The 21026-nt window shown below is 46.5% G+C and overlaps 2 protein-coding genes across 2 annotated transcripts; one reads left to right on the forward strand and one right to left on the reverse strand.

Annotated features, from left to right (window-relative positions):
- Positions 1-3258: 3258 nt before the first annotated feature.
- Positions 3259-4515, reverse strand: LOC117855761 (noroxomaritidine/norcraugsodine reductase). The gene is made up of 2 exons (XM_034738135.2): positions 4180-4515; positions 3259-4109 (listed from the first exon to the last, which is right to left on the reverse strand). Exons 1-2 carry the CDS (start codon positions 4362-4364, stop codon positions 3362-3364), a joined length of 933 nt encoding a protein of 310 aa, XP_034594026.1. The 5' UTR covers positions 4365-4515; the 3' UTR covers positions 3259-3361.
- A 12529-nt stretch (positions 4516-17044) lies between these two features.
- LOC117855516 (tropinone reductase homolog At5g06060) lies at positions 17045-18357 on the forward strand. The gene is made up of 2 exons (XM_034737892.2): positions 17045-17312; positions 17383-18357. Exons 1-2 carry the CDS (start codon positions 17128-17130, stop codon positions 18128-18130), a joined length of 933 nt encoding a protein of 310 aa, XP_034593783.1. The 5' UTR covers positions 17045-17127; the 3' UTR covers positions 18131-18357.
- The last annotated feature ends 2669 nt before the right edge of the window (positions 18358-21026 follow it).

Here is a 21026-nt window from a genome sequence, read left to right on the forward strand (position 1 = left end):
ATTTTAAATATTAACCTTCTACTTTCTCTGGCCAACAATATTTCATTTTCCTTCTCCATAGACCATATTTCACTAATGTCCAAAAACATCTGCTCACTTACAAGAAAAATTCTCCAGAAATTGGCTCCAAAGTTGTGTGCTCAATATTATTTTCAGATTTGCGTGTTTTCGGACGATGCATAGTAACTTCATCGATTCCATCTTCGATTATATTTCTGAGGTTTATGACTTGAATTAGACTTCAATATTCATTCCTTTGAGTTCTGAATACTCTCAAGACTCGATTTCATATTTTTATCAAATTTGTCTAAATTTGCAACTCCAATTTGCAGATTTGGTCAACTTCGGCTTAAAGTTGACTTTGGCTCAAATCAACTTCCTTCACTCCAAATTTCCCCATTAGCTTCTTAATGTCATACGTAAGTTGTCACTAACATTGGGTGTTACAGCCATCTAGTTCTGGTTAGAAAAAAATGCTTGGGATAATATTTTTCAAGTGGTGGTGATGCTCGTGTATCTGCTTTCAGACTTGGTGATGTCCCTAGTACTTCTTTCTCCACCCCTCCTCCTGCTTTGCCTCCCGCTTTGTCAAGAAGATCATCTGCAAGTGCTTTGCTGCAAGTAGCAAGCACTACTGCAACTAGTATGTGTATTGGTTCTGAACTCTCTATCTACTTGGACAGTGACATTGTCACCCATTTTGATGATAGCTTCAGCATCTTGAATTGGTGGCATGAGCATAAATGAACTTATCCAGTTCTGTCAATCTTAGCTAAAGATGTTATAACTATGCCTATCTCTACAGTATCATCAGAGTCTGCTTTTAGTACATCTGGCAGGATCATTGAGGAGAGGCGGCGTCAATTGAGCTCTGAGATGGTGGAGATGATCTCTTGCGTCAAGGACTGGGAGTCTGCAGAAGATAGTTTTGCTAATTTGTATCTAGATGTTCCTGATGATTCATATGTGTAACTCAAACTTGGCCTGTAATAACTTTGTACTACTTTAATGTTTATTTAATTAAGTTGGGTTGTACTCTTTTTTCCTATCTAGGATTTTTCACGAGGTGTGAGTTTTACATAGATAGATTTTTAATGAGGTACCCATTGCACCAGCTCAAACTTTTGAAATTGTTTCTCCTGCCTCTGGTTGTGGATTGGATTGTGGTCTAAATGTGTTATGATGTGAATTCTGTGTTGATGAAAATTTTTGCATCTTCTTAACTTGGAGTTTTGGTTGAGTGGTGGCTGGCCTACAGTGCCTGGCCCGGCACTAACACGGTAGTGCCAGCCGTGCTAGCGGGCCGGGCTGGCACGAAAAAGTCATCAGGCCTAATAGTGCCGGATCTATTTAGGCCGGGCCAAATCAAGCTAGAGCCGAGCTAGTGCCGGGCGGCAAAAGGAGAATTCATGCATGAATTCTCGCTTGTGCTACGTAGAGCTAAACCTAGCCTTCTTCCTCATATGTCTCTTTGGCTCCAAGCCTTGTAATTTTCCTTTTGATAGTTTCTTCTGGTCTGTTTCTTTCTTTTTTTTCCTTGTTGTTTCGATCTGTCTGAACATCTGTTTTTTTAATATAATCTTCAGTAGGGGCTTATTGAAATTCTAATTGTCTCAAAAACCCTACACAGCTGCCTATCATGTGTTCTGAACTCCGCTTTCCTACTTGTTGGTACTTAGAGGTTCATTTAGGCAAGTTTCTATTTTCATTGCCAATACGTAAGAAGACGGGATCTTGGAACAGTGTGTAACGGCCCAAAAGTGGCAGCCAACAGTAGTGACTTGGAATTTTCAATACCGTGAGCAGCTATGTTGGAAAAATTATCAGAGCTGAGGTGTTCTTTTGCAACTTGGTAGTTTTTCGTGCTGAACTGCACCGTGGACTTGACTATTCTTTGTGGAGCAGTATCGGTTGGGGCCTTGGGGGAAAGCTCTTTGTGATGGTGGCATGTGGAATATACCACCCGCAACCAGCATATGGATTCCTCGAAGGGATTGACAGCCAACGCTTGATGGGACGAGATCTTTGACCATGTGCACAATTTGGAATTTAAGTCTTGGCAACTAAGCTGCTTCAAGAGTTGGTTGAACTTTCCAAGTTTGTAGTCTTTTCTTACTACGTGTGGCATGGCCAGTGGATTAAGAAATAATAAACGCCATAATTATAGTGCTGTTAGCTACTTACTATAATTCCATTGTGAGTTCTGCCATGCTAATTGTCCTGGTTAGTGCCTGTTGTCAATGTCAGGGATTAGAAAGGACGTACTTGGATGAGCTCTGTCAAAACTCATATTGACGATTTAGTGATGACTTGGTAGGTGCAGCCTATGCAGCATTCTGCTACAAGACTTCTGTGGTGATGAGTTGAGTGCCTTGGCATCTTTCTCCTCATTTTTCCAATCTGGGTCCGGAATAAAGCTGCACTCGGAAAAATTAGTGACTGCCTTGCTTGCTGTTTAAGATATCTACTTTGGTTGGTACAAATCAAGAACCGGTGCGTACTGCGTAGGCTAGCTAGACATGCTCGGCGCCTGTTTTTGACGGGTTGTTCGTTTGTTGGTCGTGTGCATGAATGATGCCATAAATGCTCTATGTCATCCAGTCCCCTTTCCATCCAGTTGCAACCATCCTTCTTGAACCTTGACCAATTTTCTTTCTTCTTTTCCCGGACGCTTGGCTAGCCAATGACATATATGAGATCTTGCCGTACATGTCATTGACACAGTCTGCAGTGTAGATGATCGAAAAATGTATTAGTGATGTGAAAATGAGTAATGAAAGCAGGCATATGAAAAAGAAACCCTACGCTGTGAAGAGCATTTAACAACTATGGCAGTTGGTAAAATTTGTTGAACTGTATATATATCGTCATATTGAATCATAACATTAGCCCGAGCATTGTACTAGTTTATATGGTATACAACGAGTTTAATTTCATCAAAACGCTAAGCAGTTTAATTAATATAAAAACCATCAGTTCCTGTCAACGCAGGGTTAGACCAGGAGGTTTCGGCGAATACATGAGCGTGGATGTTGGTAGGTGCTACCGTGGTGAGTAGAGTGGTGAAGACGAGTTGGTGTCCCAATCCAACCGGTCGGGTGTGGCAGTTTTGAGTGGAATGACTACTCACGTTGATGTCCCAATCCATTCGGGTCAGTCTATTTTGTTTTTTTCTTGTAAAGATCTTTATTGGAACTCTTTCTTTTTAATATATATAATCGGCAACGGTCGTACCGGTTCGATTCGAAAAAAAGATAATTTAAAAACCGAAATACTGAAGAAACTGAAAGGACACAAGCAGTGTAATCAAGCGAGCCAATTCAAGCGCCGTCGACGCAGCTACTGCTAGTGCTAACAAGGCCTAGGCGGCTATGGTGCGGCCACCGTCGGCGCAGATGACCTGGCCGGTGATGTAGGACGCTGCCGGCATGCAGAGGAAAGCGACGAGCGATGCGATCTCCTCCGGCTCGCCGCTGCGGTGCATGGGGACCCGCGCCATCTCCGCCTCCCCCATCTTCCGCGCCACCTCCGGGTCCAGCTTCAGTCCGCTGCTGGCGGCGAAGTCGGTGCGGACGCCCCCCGGCGCGACGCAGTTGACGCGAACGTTGTCCTGCGCCCACTCGACGGCGAGGCTCCGGGTGAGCTGGTTCATGGCGGCCTTGGTGGTCGAGTACACGGACAGCGCCGGGTAGGAGACGAGCCCGCCGATGGAGGACACGTTGACGACGCTGCTCGCTTCGCCGCCCGGCGACGCCGCCGCGGCCGCTACGAGGAGCGGATGCGCGAGCTGCGCGAGGTGGAAGCAGGACTCGAGGTTGGTGGCCATGAGGCGCGCGTAGTCCTCCGCCGTCGTCTCCGTGGCGGCGCGGAACATGGCCTGCCCGGCGTTGTTGACGAGGATGTCCAGCCGGCCGCTCAGCTCCTCCCGCGCCGCGGCCACGAGCCGCTCCCGGTCGCCGCGCGCCGCGATGTCGCAGGCGGTCGCCGTGACGCGCGCGAGGCGGCCGTCGGCGCCCCACCGGCGCAAGCACTCCTGCAGCTCGGCATCGCCGCGGGCGCAGGTGTGCACACGCACCCCGAACCCCGCGAGCTCCTCCACGATCGCGCGCCTGCAGGACCGAAGCGAAGCATCAGCAATACGGCGAACACGCACTCACGAACGCACGTGTATAGACTTACCCGATGCCCTTGCTTCCTCCGGTGACGAGCGCCGTCTTGCCGGCGAGGCTCCACCTCTCCTCCCTGCTCCGGCCGCTCGCCGCCATGTTCAGAGCTTGCTCGCACACGATTTCGACTTGTTTTTGTCTGAGGCGAAAGGATACGTATATGGATCGCCGTTGTTGTCCGACGAGTATATATCGCATTCGTGAGCGGTCATCAAGTAGGCATGAGCCGATCCCAATTCCACTGCGTTGGATTCTCCTCCACAGGATGCGTGTCGGTGGATGCCGGCCGGCTCATGTGGCTGGTGCTTTCGCTCATTGTTTTGTCATGGACGCCTGAACCAGCCAACCAGGTGCAAGCAGGAAATAAGCTGATTTCTGTTAAGTTTTTTTAAGGGTCAAACTGGTTTTCTAATTTTTAGAGGCCCTACACTGTGTCATTTATTCCCGATCGACCGGCCGCTGCACCACTGCACAGGCGCAGCAGCTCTACTCGGACGATCACACGGAGGTCAGGTCACGGCCGCCGAGGCAGGCAGGGAAGGCGACGGCGGGACGCTGCATTACCGGAGGGCGTCGTCCTCCTCGATGTCTTCTCCCTCGTGCAGTCGGCGGTGCGCAGCATCAGATTCCTCTTCCGCGAGCGGCGTGCAGACGCCTCTTCACCGATCGTTCGTGTTCCCGTCATCGTCCTCTTCACCGATTCCTAGCTGATCACTCGTTTAAGTGGCTGTGACTGTCTTCCGTTGAATATGTTTACTGTTAGTCCGTGGTTGGCGGCCGCGCGCACAGGGCCGTGCCACGCCGCCGGCAGGCAGCGTAGGACGCGGACAGGATGTGGCGGCCACCGCTGAGCGGAGCGCGGCGCAGGGGATGATGGCGGCGGACGGCAATGGCGTCGGTCCCCAATGCGGTGGCCGTGACCGCGGAGGCGACAGCTGGTGGCGTCGAACGCGACAATGACGCTGAACTGAATCCGCGTGGCGAGGAGTCACGATGCCAGCGTTGGTCCCTGAACGAGGTGCTCTGCTCTGCACCGTTGGTGGAGTGCGGCCACGACGAGACCTGGCCGCCGCCGTCGCGATCCCCAACCGTCGTCCGGTGCTAGATGAAGGAACATACATGAGACATGATCGATACTGTCTCTTTTCTTCTAGTATCATGGTTTAATATTCAACCTTTAATGTGACAGTACCACTAATGAAGAAGTGTGGGATACTCAATGAGAAGAAGAAAGCTGATGACAGTGACAGCATCCAATTCAGGACACAATTTGTTGACCCACTGGTGGAAACTACAGTGAATGGATTCAGAGAAGCTTTTGGTCTGAATAATATGGAAGATGGGCCTTTCAATGCGCTGGCATTAGAGGCATAAATAGACACCTCTCCAACAGCATCTTGGGGGGTGGGGGGTGGGGGGGGGGGGGGGGGGGAGAGTGTGTGGCTGTATCCATGTACCTGCTATGTTGTGTGTTGTGGTGTAGTTCGTTTTCAGTTTGGACTGGTGTCTGTAGCTTGTGGTCGTTGGGTGTCTGTATGTTTAAGGCTAATTTCAGTGGGAGTTTCATAGAGGTTTCATGCACATTAAATACGGTGACACATCAGCATATGTGATGACATGGTATGGTAGTTATGAAGTGAGAGAGGCAAGGAGTTTTATCAGGATGAAACTGTGTATACACTGTTTCCAAGACTATGAAACCTATTGAAACTTGCATTGGGGGCTATAAAGTTTCATTTCATCTAACCATATCCAATCACATGCCTCACAATTAGATGTCATGGGCATCCTATGAAATCGTGAAATGAAACTGTGCACTAGGACTCCCTGTTTCATTCATGAGAATACACCTCATGGGATGATGTGGCATCTTTGGAAATAGTGCAATGAAACCTTGCACTGGGACTAGCCTAACTGTAATCCTTCTTTCAGTGTTAGATATTGTCTTCGGTTTCTTTCTCTATTTTGCTAGGTAGGAGCAGTGTCCGGAGGGGTTTCTCGTCGCCAACAGAGGGATTACCCTGAACACAGAAAGGAAATTGTCAGCATTCCTATGGAGCAGTTTCTGTCAAAGAGAGCAATTGTTTGCCGATGAATGAACAAAATTGTCTAGTACTGAACTGGAATGTAAGGGGGCTAAATGACAGGACAAGAAGAAAGGAGGCTAAATGACAGGGCAAGAAGAAAGGTTGTCAGGGACCTTGTGGAGGAACATAGATGCACTATTGTATGTTTGCAAGAGACAAAGATGCAGTTGATTGATCCATTAATGGTCACAGAAACCTTGGGGATGCAATTCCAAACAAATTATGCATATTTGCTAGCACAGGATACTAGAGGGGGAGTTCTCATAGCTGCAAATGAAGACTACTATACAATAACAGCACATCATCTTGGATATAATACTGTAACCGTTAAATTGGAAGCAAGGACCACGCCTGTTACATGGTGCATGACAGGGGTGTATGGGCCACAAGGTGAAGCAGATAAATTGCAATTTCTGAATGAACTAAGAACATGTAAGCCAATGGACTGTGACAGATGGCTTCTTATGGGGCATTGCATAGGCAGGAAGATAAAGAAAGAGCTTTCCAACAGCACTTCTCTAAGCTCCTTGGAGATATGCAACTAAGGATTGCTACCTTGAACTGGGAGGTTATCAACATGCCCTCTCATGATCTGCAGGACCTAGAAATAGAATTTTCTAAAGAGGAGGTGAAGAAAGTGGTAATGGAAATGAAACAGGAGGCTGCTCCAGGACCTAATGGCTTCATAGGGAAATTCTATAGAACGTGTTGGGAAATTATAAAGGAAGATTTGATGGCTGTTGTCAACTTCTTCTATATATTATATGGGCAACATTTCCAACTACTTAATTCAGCCCATATAGCCCTGATCTCAAAAACAACTGAAGCTTCCAAAATCTCAGAGTTCAGGCCAATCAGTTTGACAAGCAGTGTGGCAAAGATTATCTCTAAAGTTCTAGCTATAAGGCTGTCACAGTACTTACCAAGTCTGGTGTCCAGAAACCAAAGTGCATTTATCAAGAAAAGAAGCATACATGATAATTTCTTATACACTCAGAATCTCATAAGGGAACTGCACAGAAGGAAACAATCAACAATTTTTCTCAAGCTCGACATTGCCAAGACCTTTGATACTGTATGTTGGGACTATCTAATGGAAGTTTTGGAACAAATGGGTTTTGGAGCCAGATGGAGGAATTGGGTATCCATTCTACTTTCCACTGCCACATCCTCAGGAATGGTTAATGGAGTAAGAACACAGTCTTTTAAGCACAGAACAGGACTCAGGCCGGGGGACCCTTTGTCCCCTATGCTTTTCTTTTCATTCTGGCATTGGAACCATTGCAAAGGTTAATTAGAATGGCAGAAGAAAATCAATGGATGAAACCACTAAACAACAGAGCAGCCAAAATTAGATTGAGCCTCTATGTTGATGACGTTGCATTGTTTCTGCACCCAACAAGAGAAGACATTGACACCATAAGATACATCTTTGACTGTTTTGGTCTAGCAGTTGGATTAAATATTAACTTGGCTACACTGCATTGTTTCTGCACCCAACAAGAGAAGACATTGACACCATAAGATACATCTTTGACTCTTTTGGTACAGCAGCTGGATTAAATATTAACTTGGCTAAAAGTGCAGCATACCCAATTCAATGCCAAGGCCTCAATTTGGAAGATGTTTTGCAGAACATGCCTTGTCCTCTGAAATCGTTTCCATGCACCTATCTCGGCCTGCCTCTAGGCCTCAGGAAGCTCACAAGAGTGCAAGTTCAGCTACTATTGGATAAAATTGCAAATAAGTTGCCTGCTTGGAAGGGGAAACTCATTGATAGGCCAGGAAGAGTGACCCTTGTAAGGACAATCCTATCCTCAATCCCCATTTACTTTCTAACTGTTTTTGCACTTAGGAAATGGGAAATTAAGAAAATAGACAAGCTAAGAAGGAATTTCCTATGGAAAGGCACTGATCAGGCAAATGGGGGTCACTGTCTCATTGCTTGGAAGAAAGTGATGCTACCCAAAAATCTAGGAGGATTGGGCATTCTCGACCTGGAAAGGTTCAGTAGAGTATTGAGGTTGAGATGGTTGTGGTATGAGTGGACAGATGAAGAAAGACCTTGGGTGGGAACTCAACCACCTTGTGATCAGATTGACAAACAACTTTTCAGATCTTCTACAGTAGTAACTATCGGCAATGGAAACAAAGCAAAATTCTGGCACAGTTCATGGCTAAATGGAAAAGCTCCAATAGATATTGCACCCAACTTATTCAAATTGGCCTGGAGAAAAACAGAAAGGTCAATGAGGAACTAAACAACCAAAATTGGACTAGGGGGCTCTGGAGGATGAATACAATTGAACAAATGATAGAATTTGTGGACCTTTGGGACCTTGTGCAAGATTACCAACTCAATGATCAAGAAGACTGCATTCGTTGAAAATGGACATCAAATGGAGATTACACAGCAAAATCTGCATATAAAGCACAGTTCATTAGTACCCATCCACCTTTTACAGGGAATGACATATGGCGAGCACACACTGAAGGAAAGCAAAAATTCTTTACGTGGCTGCTAATGCACCAGAAAATACTCACAGCTAACAAGCTTCTAGCAAGGAATTGGCCTTGCTCTGCAATTTGCCCCTTGTGTGATCAGGAGGTCGAAACAGCTAATCACGTCTGCCTGCAATGCTGTTATGCTAAAGAGGTTTGGTATCTGGTGGTCAATTGGGCTGCACCAGTATTCAGTACACCAGATGCCACTATGACTGAATTTCAGAATTGTTGGAACAAAATCTGAATCCAATTCCAACCAAGGTGAGAAGATCAATGGCAGCGATAGCAATGTACGTGGTTTGGAATATCTGGAAGGAGAGAAACAGAAGAATTTTCAACAACAAAGCGCTGCAGCCAATCCAAGTGTTTCAAAAAAAAATGTGACAGTACCAGAGTTTGATATCTAGAGTTTATGTTCTCAGTATTTTAATGTGAACAAGTAGTAATAATTGTCAAACTCTACATAGATATCATTTCTTATAAGATAATTCGATGTGCACAGACTGAAGCTGATGAGACAAGATAAAGTGCAGCTCTAATAATCGAGCCCCTTCTCCTGCAGATCACATGATCGAAATCGGTACATTGGCAGTAAGGTCCTCTGTCCTAGATTCATAGATTTTATTATGTACTTATATATACTCTATGTCTAAATCCATAATACTCCCTCCGTCCCAAAATAAATACAATTCTCATTTCTCGATGAGTTGAACAGTTTCAAATTTGATCAAATTTATAAACAAAAGTACTAACATTCACATCTCCAAATAGATTTAGTATGAAAATATATTACATGATTAATCTATTGATATTTATTTTGTACGATAAATATTAGTACTATTTTGTATAAATTTGATCAAATTTAAAATTGGTTGATTTCTCGGGAAGCGAGAGTTGCATTCTTTCTAGAACAGAGGGGGTAATATCTATGTATCTACTCCCTCAGTCCCAAATTATAGGTCGTTTTGATATTATTAGATTCATAGACTTTGTTATGCACTTAGATATACCCTATGTCTAGATGCATAACAACATCTATGCATCTAAAAAAGCCAAAATGACCTTAGAACGGAGGGAGTAGAAAAGTCAAAACGACCTATAATTTGAGACGGAGGGAGCACAAGGCATGCGAAAAGAACCCATGACATGATAACTGATTATTATGCATGATTTTATAAAGCTACTCCCTCCGTCCCAAAATACTATTCGTTTGGTTTTTCTAGATACATATATCTTACTATGTATCTGGACATAGTATATATCTATGTACATATTAGAAAAGTTAAAATAAATAGTAATTTCGGACGGAGGGAGTAGCTAGGATAGCTAGGATGAACTCAACATGGGAGTCAGGTACCAATTACCATTATGCATAGTCCTAGCCCTGGATCCAATTCATGTCGGAGATCGAGCAACCTGTGTTTCTGTAAACTTGAAGCATTTGAGGAAACCAAAACACAATGCCGAGCATTGGCTTGTAGAGTTCAATGATGAATGAACAATGTATCGTTCAAATCCTCTTTTGCACTCACCCAACGTGGCCCTCGGCTCTACTCGCAATGCTAGGTCACTCATATTTTGTTTGCAAAATTAGCCATGGCAGTAGCTGATAAATATGTTGTGAATTGATGATAAAGTTTGATACCTAAAAAACTATTTTTATCAGGATGTCAAATGGTAATAATACTTAGCGCAGCACCATTATCTGACACTTTTGTTCACTGTTCAAGTGTGATATTTTGCATAACAAATTATGGTCTTATTGTCGGACACGACTTGAGACAGACTCCACTGGCGAGGCATCTTTCGCTTGATCTTCACAAATCACACTACCCTTAATTCGCATACTGATGGACAACTTGAGTCATGTTCATCTTGTATCCAGCCAAGAATTCAGCCTTTCAGCGACAGATGAGTTCCATCTTCATGGAAAGAGACATGTTGAAACGGTGCGCGTGGTTGCAGCCGCGCCGTCGCCGTGCATGGGGAGCTTGTAGATGGCCAGATGGGTGCAGACGCCTGGGCGCGGTCACCACCCTCAAGGGGGCTGGAGCGCAGCCCTTGTTGCACCTCGGCGAGGATATTGGATTCAAGGCGATCTTCAACGACGAGCAGATCTGCTTCCGCCGCCGTATACGGGCGCGGTTCAAGGCAAGGGAACGGCGAACCTCACTCACCGTGACTGTGCAGTGCCGGCGAACTGTGACTGTGCAGTGCCGGGAACGCCACATGCGTGGCGAGTGGCGAGAGGGCGCTGTCCAGGGCAATGCAAGCGGAGGCTATGGAGCCGGAGATGGGCGCGGACAGGAGGAGGACGGACGACGAGGAAGAAGTAGCGATTTTCCATAGCAGTTGGGTCGCTGGTGGCGCCAACGGCGGCGAAGCGCGCCGGCGAACTGTACCGGCGGCACCGCCACCCAGGTCGGGGTGGACGGTATTTGATTTACCGTCCAGGCCGGACGGTATTTCGTTTACCGTCCGGGCCTGGGGTCATCCAGACCGTTGGACCTAAATCCTGCGGTGGAGATTTCACCTGGCGGCGTCTGTAGTACGAGCGCTCCCTGGGCCGGCACAGTTAACTTAGCCCACTCTTTTTCTTTGGGATGGAGGCCGCCGTTGCTACACGGCCTAGGTCCTGGCGTTGACGCCGATTTGTCGACAGACATGCACAAGCAGCCGCCATGGTTGCGACGCCGGCCGGCGAACTGCATGAGGGCAGCGGTGCTAGAAGGATCAGGATGTTATACTGCAAAACAGCAGCAGCATCAGGGACCTCTTATTCTGGACTCTGGAGTGCACTCACACGATAACTGAATGATATATGAACACTTCCTTGATGATTTGTAGCAACTAAAGCATGTTTTTACAGGCTAGCTAGTACGAACTCAACAAATAAAGGGGTTAGCTGTCAACTACTAATGGAAGCGCTTCAAAATGTTGCACGAGTTCCAGCAACATGTGTAATCCTGAAGTATGGGAGGAAATCAAGATACTAAGCATTGACTTGTATAGCTGTGTGAATCCCAGTAATTCTGTGAAGTATCTGGCCACGTTCTTCCATGATTCCGGCAGTTCAAATCCTTATTTTACCCTTACCGACTGAAATTAGAGCCAACAAACGGCTCTTGACGACAACCAACATATTATGTTGATTTGATCATGTTTTCAAAACGGGACGTTACAACAAGCAAACTATCAATTGCTGACGGGGGTTGTTACGCATATTAAGTGACATGTAAATTCAAATATCAACCAAAGGCATGTGGCTGAAATTTGTTTGGTCCGGATGTTTAAGGTTAATAAAATTCGAGTTCAGCACTAGAACCGACACTGATGCTGTTCGCTGTTCAGTTGTGAATGGAAAATGTATGTGCATTAGGCCATGGGTCCATGAAAAAAAAAATAGACTGTATCAGGTGGGTAAGGGAAAAAATGAAATATATTTGCATAAGGGTTTCGCTATACAAATTCTGATGTTGATCTTGGATGGTTCGGAGACAAAGTCCACTAAAAGCGAGCATGAGCCATCGGGTTACAGTTAATTTAGTTCATTTCAAGGTTTTTACTCATGGTTGTTACGCACAATGCAACCAGTGCAGCCCGTTTCGTGCAGATCACATGATTGGCACCAGGCATAGGCAAACAAGACGGTGGTGCATATGAAATGAACCTCATGATTCTGGAGTGCACTCATAATAGATGAATGATATATAAGCACTTCTCGGATGACTTGCAGTAACAAATGCAGTTTACAACTAGATCAAGGGCAGCTACCAGAGACTGTTATATATACTCTCATGCCTTATGCAAAGTTTAACTAGCTTGTGTTTCTCTTCCAAGGATCCTATGTGTGAGCCACGGAACTGAAGTATTGGAGGAAACCAAAACACCATGATGAGTGTCGATCAAGTTTGACTCCACTTACCAACTGAAATTAGAGTCTTCACTCATTTTATCCGGCAATGCCTTTGCGCCATTCCCGAAATCACCACGTGTATATGGCAGCAAACAACTAATATGCGCTTATGGAGGTTGATTTACATATTCATCACCAGATATGTCTGAGGATTATTGATGGAGATGAACAGTTATGTAGTGGTAATGCTTAGTAAACACATACAATCATTTTTTGAACTGTTAGAGTGCTTGCCGAAATTGGCTCCAAATGTGTTTCCTGTCAGGAATGAAACACATAAAAACCGAAAATATTCTCTTTTTGAATGGTGTGCCAAGGTCATATCCAACTACAAAAATTATATAGAAACAATCCCTTTCTACATCATATTCTCATGACCGAATTAAGCTTGAGTTACTTCATTGACATCTGCTGAATTTTGTACAGCACAAAGGTGCTGGTGCTAGGTAGGGAGCTTCTGTTTAGGCATCAGCAAGAGCTCAAGATTTTCCATTTGTCTCCTTCCTCTGCTTCAACAGAGATTTTTTGAAACTTGATCCCAGAGTAGACTGCATCTCTTCTGAAGGTTATTTCTTTCTTTATCTCAGTTAACTTGATCATGGCATGTTCTTGCAGCTTGTGGACTCCAACAGAGCTTGTATAGGATGCCTGAGCCTAACAGACTAAAATCGGAAGAACCCAATTCTACAGTGCAAACCAGAACTTGAAATTCAGGGTGTTCTCAAGTTTTCGATGGGAGCTGATAGCATAGAGTCCGCCAGGTTTTACATTTGAGTAAATCGTTGTACTGGAATGATATCATCACCAAGTTGACATATACACAAAGATTTAAAGCAACTGACTAAAAACAACAATGTTCCACCACTCCCCTCACACCTAAATGCTGAGCGTCTCTAAGATTCATGTCGACACTCTGTGTCCGTGAAAACATTCGCAGGTGATGCCGCGGTTCACCGTGCGTCCGTACCTGTGCCGGACGAGGCAGCGGAGGCCACGACGCGGTCGCCCGTCAGCAGAGGCACCTCGAGTCCACGAAGCTGGACGCACGAGACTGGGAGGAGAAGGCGAAGCTCGGGAACGGAGCCCTCAGTGCCATGGAGTCGCTGCCTCCAAACAACAAGGCGGCGGCCGTGTGGGCAAGGGCGGATGGCGCTGGCCGGGGCCGCTCCCGGCGCGCGAAAACGCAAGGCCGGGAGGAGAGGCGCCGGCGAGCGGGGAGGTGATTCTAGCTGCTGCGGGGACGAACTTCGATGAGGTCGCAGTTCTTGACGCAGGAGATCATCACCACCATCTCAGAGTTCAATTGACGCCGTCTCTCCTTAATGATCCTGCCAGATGTACTAAAAGCAGACTCTGATGATACGGTAGAGACAGGCATAGTTATAACATCTTTAAATAAAATTGACAAAACTGGATAAGTTCATTTATGCTCATGACACCAATTCAAGATGCTGAAGCTATCATCAAAATTGGTGACAGTGTTACTATCCAAGTAGATAGAGAGTTCAGAACCAATACCCATACTAGTTGCATTAGTGCTTGCTGCTTGCAGCAAAGCACTTGTGGATGATCTTCTTGACAAAGCGGGAGGAGGGGTGGAGAAAGAAGTACTAGGGACATCACCAAGTCCGAAAGCAGATACATGAGCATCACCACCACTTGAAAAAATACATCCCAAGCATTTTTTCTAACCAGAACTAGATGGCGGTGGAGGCCTTTGCAATTTAACTGCACCAAACTTGTCATCATACAGCTTAAATGCAGTAGAAAGTTTAGCTCTTACATCAGTGAAGTAAGCACAATAATCAGTACCAATAAGACTAGATAACAACCTGAGCACATTTTGAAAACCTTTCAATTTAGTTCAGGATCCCAGATGAATGTAACAGAATAAAGCATTGGAATATTCCTCCAGTACTTAAGATAGTAATGTTTCATAGGAACTACCACATGCCTAATCAATTTATCATTCTCATCATGTTTCAGATGGTTAGCAATCAAAATAAGCTGATGCAACATAAGTGGATACGTAGGATAATAAACATCACAAAGTAGAACAGTAGAATCATAAAACAATTTAAGGAATGATATTTTACTCTCTGCAACAGTTCGGTGATCTTCTATCAAAAGTAAAGGATCTTTTTCACTCCTAGGATAGTTAGTATCAATGAAAACATTAAATGTCTACTTGTAAGGGATCAGATGCTTAAGCATGAGGTACGTGGAGTTCCACCTGACATCCATGTCCAAACCAAACTTTCTAGGATGAACATTCACAGCAAGGCAGAATCTCTTAAATGCAGCAATGCATTGGTTAGAAGAATTGATGAAAGAAATTGCAGTTCTAAATACTTCAAGATATCGCTTAGTCTAATGCAAGGCGGATTTAATCATAAGATTAATGATATGACAAATAAAAAGTTTATGCAAGAACACTTTACCAATATAAGCAGACAATTTGGGACTCAGTTTCTCAATAGCATTGGTATTAGCAGAGGCATTATCCAAATTAACAGAAAACACCTTTTAAATCAAACCATACTCCTCAAGCACAGCAGTCACACGATCAGCAATCAACTGGCCATTGTGAGATGCATCAATGAGCCTAAAACCAATTATCCTCTTCTCTAATTGCCAATCAACATTAACATAATAAGCAATCACACTAAGGTAATCTTCCTTAGCATTACCAAACCAGATATCAGAAGTTATAGACATAGATGAAGCACTAGTTAATGATTCAATAAGCTTAGCACAACAATCATTAAAGTACTTGCTAAAATCTCTAGTGGTGGTTTGCTTAGAGACAGTAGAGAATCTAGAATTCTAAGCAAGCTTAATGTACTCTTCAAATGCAGTAGATTCACCAAAGCTAAGAGGAAGATCAAGTCTAGCAATCATTCGACATAGCTGAGTATGAGCTACCTCAGAACTGTAATCCCAGTGACGGATACTTCCATCTGAATTGAACTGGAGCAAAGACTGGAAAACACGAAGATTTGACTTCCTCGCTGGGCATTTCTCAACATGCCGGTTTAGATGGCTAGTGCCAATAGTAGATCGAGCAGTGTGTACAATGCCACAATGAATGCACTTGGCAGAGACCCTTGCCCTCTTACCATTGATGTCCTTGAAGATCTTTTCGAAATCCTTCCAACATTTAGAGGTGGTGGAACGGCTCCTCTTGGTGTTGCTGCTCACCATGTTTGGATCAGCAGCAACTTCTACTTCACCATCACCATCGTCACCGCCATTAGCGACGTCGATTGGTTCGGCAGCGCTGCCACCGAACACCTCTTCCTGCTCTGTCTCTAGGTCACTCTCGTCATCTCGACGCTAGCCCAACATCCGAAGCTCATCGTTGTAGGTGTGGCCCTAGAACTCGTTGTCGTTGTCCGTCGCCGGTGCTCTGGTCCCTGAACGAACGAGCGAATTCGGAGCCCCAGAACGGCCAGCGAGGTTGACGAACGATCGATTTACCGGAGCTCTAGTCCCTCAACAGCTTCGCGACGGCGGACGTGACGACCTGTAGAAACAAAAAGTTAGAAAGACCGGCCACCACCCACCAGAGCAAGAAGCAGATTACGGTCAGGGTTAGGGTTAGAGGTCGTTCCGGAGCACTAGAGCGACCGGTGAGGTCGACGAACAACGGATCTAGCAAGAAGATGATGAGAGCGGCCGGAGAGTGGATCTAGTCATCTAGATCTAGAGAGGTGCGAGAGGACGAGAGAGAGAGGCGGAGAGCGACGGGAGTCGAGGGAGGCAGCGACATGAGAGAGGAGTGGGCGGGCAAGCTGGGAGGCTAGGGTTTCTTGCAAGGGTGGCGGCCAACACCGGCTTCCCATCGTCAGAGTGGGAGGAGACGAGAGGGCGAGAGAGGTGTGAGAGAGTGAGAGAGAGTCGAGGGAGGCAGAGACGGGAAAGAGGAATGGGCAGGCTAGGGTTTCTGGTCGGGGAAGGCACCGATGTCGGTTTATATACACCCTCCCCCAATGGTCGGGAGGACCTGATTGGCTGATCAAACGGTTGGGGAGGGGGGGTGGTTGGGGTATCGGGTCGGTCCAAAAACTATGCATAGCTTGCGCTAGCCTAGCGTGCCGAGGTTGCGGCCCAGGCACTGGCCCGAGCATAGGGCTGAGCTGACCCAGGCACTTTTAACCTTATGCCAGGCTGTGTTAGGGTCGGGCCTCATGCCGCCCAGCGGGCCTAGCCCATCTGACCATCTATACGATGTAGGGCCTCTAAAAATTAGAAAACCAATTTGACCTTAAAAAAACTTAACAGAAATCAGCTTATTTCCTGCTTGCACCTGGTTCAGGGCTCCATGACAAAACAATGAGCGAAAGCACCAGCCACATGAGCCGGCCGGCATCCACCGAGACGCATCCTGTGGAGGAGAATCCAACGCAGTGGAATTGGGATCGGCTCATGCCTACTTGATGACCGCTCACGAATGCGATATATACTCGTCGGACAACGACGGCGATCCATATACGTATCCTTTCGCCTCAGACAAAAACAAGTCGAAATCGTGTGCGAGCAAGCTCTGAACATGGCGGCGAGCGGCCGGAGCAGGGAGGAGAGGTGGAGCCTCGCCGGCAAGACGGCGCTCGTCACCGGAGGAAGCAAGGGCATCGGGTAAGTCTATACACGTGCGTTCGTGAGTGCGTGTTCGCCGTATTGCTGATGCTTCGCTTCGGTCCTGCAGGCGCGCGATCGTGGAGGAGCTCGCGGGGTTCGGGGTGCGTGTGCACACCTGCGCCCGCGGCGATGCCGAGCTGCAGGAGTGCTTGCGCCGGTGGGGCGCCGACGGCCGCCTCGCGCGCGTCACGGCGACCGCCTGCGACGTCGCGGCGCGCGGCGACCGGGAGCGGCTCGTGGCCGCGGCGCGGGAGGAGCTGGGCGGCCGGCTGGACATCCTCGTCAACAACGCCGGGCAGACCATGTTCCGCGCCGCCACGGAGACGACGGCGGAGGACTACGCGCGCCTCATGGCCACCAACCTCGAGTCCTGCTTCTACCTCGCGCAGCTCGCGCATCCGCTCCTCGTCGCGGCCGCCGCGGCGTCGCCGGGCGGCGAAGCGAGCAGCGTCGTCAACGTGTCCTCCATCGGCGGGCTCGTCTCCTACCCGGCGCTGTCCGTGTACTCGGCCACCAAGGCCGCCATGAACCAGCTCACCCGGAGCCTCGCCGTCGAGTGGGCGCAGGACAAGGTGCGCGTCAACTGCGTCGCGCCGGGGGGCGTCCGCACCGACATCGTCGCCAGCAGCGGACTGAAGCTGGACCCGGAGGTGGAGCGGAAGATGTGGGAGGCGGAGATGGCGCGGGTCCCCATGCGCCGCATCGGCGAGCCGGAGGAGATCGCGTCGCTCGTCGCTTTCCTCTGCATGCCGGCCGCGTCCTACATCACCGGGCAGGTCATCTGCGCCGACGGTGGCCGCACCATAGCCGCCTAGGCCTTGGTAGCACTGGCAGTAGCTGCGTCGACGGCGCTTGAATTGGCTCGCTTGATTAGACTGTTTGTGTCCTTTCAGTTTCTTCAGTATTTCGGTTTTTATATTATTTAAACTTCTTAGCGTTTTGATGAAATTAAACTCGTTGTATACCACATAAACTAGTACAGTGCTCGGGCTAATCTTATGATTCAATATGGCGATATTTATAGTTTAACAAATTTTACCAACTGCCATAGTTGTTAAATGCTCTTCACAGCGTAGGGTTTCTTTTTCATATGCCCGCTTTCATTACTCATTTTCACATTTGAGAGATAATGATATTTTCATTTTTTTTATACTACTAATCCATTTTTCAATCATCTACACTGCAGACTGTGTCAATGACATGTACGACAAGATCTCATATATGTCATTGGCTAGCCATGCGTCCGGGATCTAGTGCTTCAATTATTAGCAGCTAGCAACAACATTCTTTTTCATAACGAATACGACATGCTTAGTATAATTTCATTCAGATAGAAGGAACACACATCCTAATATCATTTTGTTCCACATATCCTAATATCCTATCAAGCTCAAACACTTTTTTTTTCCCGATATAGGTAGTTCTAGTTTATTACTTCTTAAAACCAAGCACAAACACTGGAAATTATTTGTTCGTTTAGCAGAAAGAAATAAGATTGTCCGCCGACAAGTGCACATAGACATGGCCATACAAGAACAGACGACGATTGGATGCAGGAGCGTGCAAAAAACCGGGCGGTCAAGCAGGGATGTTCATCCAAACTCTGATGATACCGTAGGCCAGAGTGAGGATCTCCTTGACGTTGTCAGCGAGCCGGAAGAACCAATCGTTGCCGTAGTCGCTCTTGCTTTTCTCGATCACCCCCGTGAAATTGAGGAGCTGGGTAACCAGGTGAGCCACCTGGTATCCACGAGTCGCCTGCAGCTTCGTGAGCTGCTCGATCACCCAAGCGATATCGATGGAATACCAAGGTAGTTGTGCGGCGCCAGACCCAGCGCTGGATTCCAGGGCGGCCGAGGCAAAGCTCTCCTGGCAGCTAGAGCTACTCGCCTGGGTGCGGTGGTGGTAGTGACAAGGGTATCCAGGAGCATACGGGTAGCGCCAGGTCGTTCCCTGATGCTGCGACATCCTCCAAGCACACCACTGACAGTAGCGGAGTGGCATGGCGCTGCAGCATTGATAGATCGTCATCGTCCTTCAAAGAGATGGAAGGAGAGATAAAGATGAGGAGAATGAGTGTACTTATATTAGGCGCAGGGGAAAAGCGCGTGCACATAATTTGGTCATCAGTCAAGTGTCAAACAAAGGGATTACGCGCAAAACCTTCGACTAACTACTGTGCAGTTTCCTGGAAACTTCGTTCCGGCAAGATTTTGAAGTACATTACTAGCATTTGTTATCAACATTGTCATCTTTCCAATTTGTTTTTCTTTCATTTGAACTCTTGTTGGCAAAATTTAAAACTATTCGAAAAGATGTTGCTTCAAATACTAATTATGGATCAGGCCGGCATTCAGGCTTACGGTAACGACGTAACCGCGTGGAACAAGAGAGACATGCATTGGAAGAATGACACAGCATTCAAACCACGCAATGCCTCATACTGATGAGGCAATACAGAATGGACATCATCATCTAGATAATTTCGTAGCAACTCATGAGAGAATGGAACCTTCCCATGTAACGTAACCGCGTGGAACAAGAGAAGGCAATACTGAAAGGTCTTGCTCGCATCGGTTGGTAGGTATACGAAAGAAGGATTCGAACTGCATGGATCATGCAAGAACATGACTCGCAGGTTCACCAAAGAAGCTACAACTATATAAGTCAATGTTCGACATGGTATTTTGGATTCCTCCAATGCTTCAAGTTTATTTGTTTTTTATCTAATGAAAAAGAAACACAAGTTCAAGTTGCGTGAACTCGTACAATAATTGCATCCAAACTGTAGAGCCGGGGGTAGGGGAGCCATTTTTTTCCAGCTCCTCATCTTTTCAGTTCATTTTAACATTGATATGCCTTTTGGATCTTAGTTACAGTGCGGCACAGTAGCGCTACGGAGGAACCGTGCCAAAGAGGATCTAGGTGTAATAGTACGGAGAAGACGAGTCGCTCGACGGAGGAGGTGTTACTTCCTCCTTTTGATTTGTTACTTTTCTCTTTTTTTTCCTTTTCTGTCTTCCGAATTCTTCCTCTCTTCCTCGGATTGCTAAATCGGGAGGGCTCTTGGGATAAGCCTAAATCGAGATAGCATTTATAGTTGATTATCATTGGCATGGCTAGATGCTTTGACATCGCAGAGGAAAATCACCTCGCTGTCACGAGGCACACGACTTTCTATTGAAAGAAAATGGCACCGTTAATTTCTAGAATAAAGTCATGTTTGTGCTCTCCCATCTGATCCAAAGCATGTTTGTTATCTATAATTTGAATTATATAATCAAGGTAGGAAAAAAGACTTAAATTCAAGAATGTAGGTAAGTATTTGCAAAAAGAAAGGAGCCATAGCTCAGATCGCTTGTAATTTGGTCCTCTCATGAACTGAACTAAAAGAAATGAAGTGCAGGTTCTTCACAATATAATCTCTTAACCTAGCTACCAGCATGCTCTTGGTCCACCCGTTCAGTTCTACAGGAAGCCCTCGAAGATGTCTTCCACGGCCATCGCGTACATGCCGATCCATCGCAGCGGCACGAAATCCTGTCGGATTTACCAAAAAAAAAAAAACCGAAATCCAGCCGGTTCCGTCCGCAAATCGTTTCCATTTCGGTGTCGGAGTCCGATCACGATGTTGTTGATGATTTATGGCCGTGCTTGTTATGGCACCATAGCAGCAGTGAAACCGCTTCTCCAACAGCCAAATTCACCCAT

This window comes from Setaria viridis, chromosome 5 (genome assembly GCF_005286985.2).
Source record: "Setaria viridis chromosome 5, Setaria_viridis_v4.0, whole genome shotgun sequence".
NCBI lineage: Eukaryota > Viridiplantae > Streptophyta > Magnoliopsida > Poales > Poaceae > Setaria > Setaria viridis.